Source organism: Beta vulgaris, chromosome 5 (assembly GCF_026745355.1).
Source record: "Beta vulgaris subsp. vulgaris cultivar EL10 chromosome 5, EL10.2, whole genome shotgun sequence".
Taxonomy (NCBI): Eukaryota; Viridiplantae; Streptophyta; class Magnoliopsida; order Caryophyllales; family Amaranthaceae; genus Beta; species Beta vulgaris.
The window spans coordinates 55,593,563-55,599,361 of record NC_079206.1 but is presented as its reverse complement, the minus strand read 5'-3'; the positions used below and the strand labels follow the sequence as shown (position 1 = coordinate 55,599,361).

The window sequence follows — 5,799 nt, the reverse complement described above, 5'->3', positions numbered from 1 at the left end:
ATGAGGTACTCGTGATTGACTCCGTTAAAACTCGACTCAACTTGAATTCAACAACTATTCTATTTCGTCAAGTCGAGTTATCACAAATTTCAACTTGACTCACTAGCATTTCGAGTGACTTAATTAGTTGATCTCGGGTACCTTACAAGTTATGTTGTCTCATTAACATCCGCATAGTAAACGAGATGTTGGGTTCTTACATTTTGCTTTGGGTAGTGTCTGATAATTGCGTATTTGAGTTTCTCATAACTTGCCAAGTCGAGTTTCAAGTTCTATTCGAGCTAACTTAAGTTTTAACTAAGTTAGTCTCAACCCAGCTCACTAATAGTCTTGAACTATTTTCACATCTAGATGTATTTTTTTATAAAGGTAACCAAAAACAGAAGGTTAGGAGACCCTCCGCACGAGGGGAGCTCCAACCTTCTTATTTACAAGTATAAAATGAAGAGCAAATTAAGTGCAATTTACTATATTAAACTAAGAATCAATTAGGTGGCCGACATTGACAATCCAATCTGCTACTTTATTTGCATCCTGGTAAACATGACAAATAGCCCACGAAGTGAAGGAACGGAATGAAGCCTGAATATCCGAAATCATATAAGCAATTCGCCAAGTAGGAGACCATATACCTTTTTCTGAGTTTTTATACTAGGAATATTCTATACCACCCCCAATTACAAAAACACCCTTTAATTTCTTCCTCTACGCCACCCTCTTCTAATCTTGTTTCTATATTTAGAGATTACTGATGACAATTAGATAAGTCTTAATGAAAGCTTATAAAGCTAAAAAACACAAAGAATGCTTTATAACTACCCACTAAGCTACAATGCCGTTTCTTTTGGCGGGACCCTTTCTTCTCTGTCCTTAACAATATTTTCTGCGCAGATGAAAACCCCAACAAACGCGCTTCTTCCAAGTCATGCCTGCTTCTTCCAACTAGTTCTCTTTCATCAATCCAACACACCAATTTTCTTTTCCTAAAACCCCACAAAAAGAAAAAAAAAAAGAAAATCAAAAATCCCAACTTTTCCATCTTCACCATTGTTCTTTCAGTTGTTTTCTCTCTCCTCAATTTCACCTTCCTGATTGCGAAATCTTCATCAAGGTACCATTTTTACTTTTTCTTTCAGTACTTTTTAATGTACCCAAATTAGGCTTAATTGTATTAGCTAATCTTTGATTTTTTTTGATTACCCATTTTTTTGAATGTTGAATAAGAAGTGGGTTTGTATTTTTTTGTAGTTTATGATGTTAATCATAAAAATTCAATCTTGGGTATCTTCTAATTTGTGATTTTTGCCATATTTGTATGTGAAATGGGTGACCCAGATTTTGATTGGGAATCCCAAAATTACTATATTTGAGTGCATGATGGTATCAATTTGTTTGTAGGAATTAAAGTTGGGATTTTATTTTGTGATCAAGGGAATGGAATATTGAGCTATATGTTAATGGGTATATTAGGGGTTTGATTTCTTTCTATTTTCATTTAATTATCTTCCTTTTTTGTTGCCTTCGATGGCGTATCCATATTAAAGTTTAAATTTGATGTATTTGTTTGTACAAGTTACCTGTAACTCTCACTGTAAGTTCTGTATTGGAGTATCAAGTAGGTGAATTTACCTAGCTTTAATATTTATATCTGTTGTTATTTGTAAATGTTCTTGAATGATTGATTAATGATTGCTCGTCGACCGAGTTGATTTCTTCTGCAGATGACCTATACTTAAAAATGTAGGTTGGTCTATGTATATTTAATATTTGCAATCATTTAGTTGTTCTGCAGATGATTTCTCTCCATCTCAAAGTTAATTAAACTGTTTTAGTTTGTGAGAGAATTTATCTCATATGGTATTAGGTTTGTACTAAATGTCGTTTCTCCTGTTGGGGAATTTTCGGGGGGAAGAACACTGAGTTTTCTGTATAGCATTGAAGAATTTTTCAGTATTTTGCTGAAGGAGTTTGTAGTTGAGGTTTTCAGAAAATCGAATCAGGTTCAAAAGGCTATATTGCTCCATGAACCTCGGATAGTTATTCTACCAAGGTTCTTTATAGTTCTTGCTGGCTTGATGGCATACTTGTGTGTTATTGAGTCATCTTTATATTTCATGGTTTCATCCGTGGATGAAAAGGGAAATACAAAGCCTCAATAGGCTGTAGGTGCTCTTTTAATTAGCTTATAGATGGAATAAGAAGGAGATCCTCAAAGAAAGACAGCACAATTCATGTTTTTTCTTTTCATTTTCAACATTATGAGAGAAAATAAGATAATGATTGAACTGAGATTCAGGGTGCAACATTTAACTTATGATCGAAATTTTACTACAGAAATTGCTTATGGGGGACGAATTTCCAATTCACCTGCAGGAACCAGCCTATGGATATGGAATTTTGTGAAGGTCAAACTCACAGTTGTTTTGGGTTGGGTAGATGTAATTGCGTGCTATGCAGTGAGTGTTCAAGTATAATGAAATTTGTTGCTATTGCTTTTTTTCTTTGCCTAGCTCTCTTTATTTGACGTGGTAAGAGTTGCTAATGTGTTAAACGGTAGTATTGTCATCAAAACAGTTTACTGAATGCAGTTAATATTGTCATGTTATCCAAGTATGAAATATCTTTGATAGTTTTTATGCATCATCTCCTTTCTCTCTTTTGTATGATGCTATGAGATTTAAGAAGATTATATTAATCTACTAGATCACTGATTTATCCTAAGAGCTGCCAATATTGTGATGCAACCTTTGTTCTCCAAAGTTCCGGCTTGAAAGTGGTGCGCACTTGAGATCCTTTGCCATTGAATTATGCAAGATCTCGAAGTGGTTAACCATTATATTCATGCAAAACGTTTGAACATATTCTATTTTGTCAATGAACACTAAATTTGATTCGCTGCTAGTCTGCTACCAGGTTTATTATTATTTCTTATGTCTCTATGCATTAGTTATTTACTCCTTGATGAGTTTTAATCGTTGTTTGGTGGATACTAATAAATTTGCTAATTCTTCAGCTTTGTTGTATTCATCGACCTTTCTTTTCAATAAAGAATGGCCGAGGAAATCAATGATAAGACTGTAGCACCTGAAGATATGGAGCTGCAGACTGGTGACATAATGATGAATCTTGAACCATCAGCCAAGGAGGATAGCGATATCATCAATTATCAGAATAAAATGGAATCTGGCAGTGTAGCTGAGGAAGAAGCAGATAAATCTGCTGATGGAGCAAATAGTTCTGCAATCAAGGAAGAAGTAGAATATTTGAGAGTTGATTGTGATATTGCAGAGGGTCTTGTCAAGAACTCCCCAACTGATCAGCTTAGAAAAAAACCTGCTTTGGTTATTATTGGTTCAAATCATAAGTTCAATGTCCAGTCTCGTTATCTTAGTGATTCACTTGGTTCCTGCCATGATCACTGCAAATATGGTCATAAACATGAGTCAGAGAAGAAGACTAAAAAACTGATGTTGGGAACAATTAGAGAAGGCCAAACAATGAAGACGACGACTAGTGATGACCTGGATAAAAGTGTACTGGAGAGAGTGACCAAGAAGAAAGAACTACATCGACGCGTATCTCTTTCAGGACCTATACCTGAGAAAGCTCCTGCAATGCATATGGAGGAGAAGAATCGTTCAAAGAAAGACATGAATCAGCCCAAGATGAAGCGTGAACAGAGTGAAACAAAACCAACTTCAGTTTTAAGTCCTGAAACTTCAAGCAGAAGTAAGACTCAAAGCTCAAATTTGCAGAAAAGCGCGAGTCCAAAGGTGAAAGAAATCAAGACACGGAAGGAAGTAGCCAGCCATAGCAAGGGTGAAAAGGTGATCAAAGCAAAAGAGCCTATGAGTAGCTCTCCGAAGATAGCACTAAAGAAGGAAGGTAAGTATATCCCAGGTGTAAAGGAGATTAAAGCTAAGGAGCCAATGACTAACTCTCCAAAGACACCCCTAAAGAAATCTCCGAGTATGAAAGCAAGACTGTACAAGAATCGCAAGAGTTCTTCTAACTCAAAAATTCAGATTAACCCTGAAGAAGCCAGAGTTGGTGGAGATGATGATATTCACGAGAAAACATTGGATATGATTGAATCAAATTCCAATAAAGAACCAAAAGGGAGGACTTCAAAGGCCATTCTCTCTGGTGAAAGTCCACGAAGTGCTTCTCGGACAACTCGTACAGGCAAAATCCAAGGATCTAAAGGTAACCGAAAAGGAAGTGGGGTCAGTCTGTTGTCTTCCTCATCGCAAGAGTCTTCTCGGCCTCATGGAAAGGAACGGCAAGGTTTAGACGCTACAAAGAAGAAACAGACTGGTATTGAAAAAGAAGATGGCGGGTCAAAAACCAGCACTCCAAGAGCAAAATCAACTGTGAGCCGCAGATTGAAAAATCTGGACTTCAAAAGTACCAAACAGATTGACACAAAATCCAACACTTCAAGAGCAAAATCAACTGTAGACCACAAGTTGAAGCCGAAAAGGACTGAGAAAAATCCCGAAGAGAAAGATGGTTCAGCCTGGAAGGTTAAATTTAAGAGAGGGACTGTGGTTGCCCTCCAGGTTGCTAACAATGCTCCAAAGAAACTCCGATTTAAGAGAGGAAGAACATTGGGTGAGGACCAAAATGCAAAGGGTGAGGTTGATAGAAAATTGAAGGAGGATAAGATGGAAAATGAACCACATGGTACCAAAACTGGACCCGAGAAAGTTCGTTTGAGACACCAAGAAGCATCAGAGAAAAAAGACGATGTAGATTTGAACAATGTGATTGAAGAAACTGCAAGCAAGCTTGTCAAGACTAGGAAAAGCAAGGTTAAAGCTCTGGTAGGTGCTTTTGAAACTGTAATGTCTCTCCATGATCGCAAACGTATGGTTGAAACTAATGCCTCCTGACTTGCAAAAGCATGGTAAGTATTATATAGCTTTTCTTCTGTACAGTAGTAGCTTTATAATGGGGTGACATGGTGTGAAAATAGCCACATTTGTGATTTCATTATATTCCCATTTGGAGATGTATGTATTTGTTTGAGCTCACAATATTTGTAAATTGGCGGGAAATTTGGAGCTGATTTCTTGATTTATACCAATGCTTCATTTTAGAAGCTATTGTTTGTTGTTTGTTCCTAATGAATACTTTTGTAGATCTTCAGCTATGAAATTCTTTGGTTGATTTTCAAAGACACTTTTAATCTTTTCCCTACACCTGGATTTTTTTTGTGGCTGCTGTTCTCTAATTTCTCGACTGCAGTTAGCTTAAAAAACTATGCAGTGCGACTGATACATTATACCTTGGTTGAAAACTTGAGATGCTACATTTACAGTGCAACCCTTAAGATTTATGAAAATTTTCGATAAGTAAGTTGTAAAACTAAGCCAAATAATTACTCCCTGATATAGCGTTTCACACACCCAAAAAAATGGGATATTGCATCTCTCAAAATTGATCACTGTGACAGAGATAAGTAGTAAAACTATAAAAAGGCCCAGAAATGGTCTAAAGGAGATTGCTTTTATAATCTTCAGCAATTTTATGAGTTAAGAAAGCCCATGAACTGTTTTCTGTGAAGATGTAGCTGTCACTATGATTATTGACTCTGAAACTTCACCAACCACAGAAATTACTAAAGTTGCTATATATCTTTCCAGCCTGTCAGATATCAGGGAAGGGCTCCATGGCAAAAGCCCTAGAGAGTAGAGACCCTCCATACAATCATTACTTTAGCTCATGTTATCTCTAAATAAAATTGGCCAATTTTTGCCAAACAACTTCCTCCGTCCCTAAATGATCACCCCCACT

The 5,799-nt window shown here is 36.5% G+C and overlaps 1 protein-coding gene across 2 annotated transcripts; it reads left to right on the top strand.

The window, feature by feature from the left end:
• Positions 1-782: 782 nt before the first annotated feature.
• LOC104893983 (hypothetical protein) lies at positions 783-5,120 on the top strand. Of its 2 annotated transcripts, XM_048644320.2 has the most exons (3): positions 783-1,111; positions 2,335-2,456; positions 3,014-5,120. In XM_048644320.2, the coding sequence occupies exon 3, from the start codon at positions 3,051-3,053 to the stop codon at positions 4,893-4,895; it is 1,845 nt and encodes a 614-aa protein (XP_048500277.1). In that variant the 5' UTR covers positions 783-1,111; positions 2,335-2,456; positions 3,014-3,050; the 3' UTR covers positions 4,896-5,120. The 2 variants fall into 2 exon arrangements, with proteins under 2 accessions (XP_048500277.1, XP_010678432.2); XM_010680130.4 differs by lacking the exon at positions 2,335-2,456 and having other exon boundaries at positions 784-1,111.
• Positions 5,121-5,799: the final 679 nt, after the last annotated feature.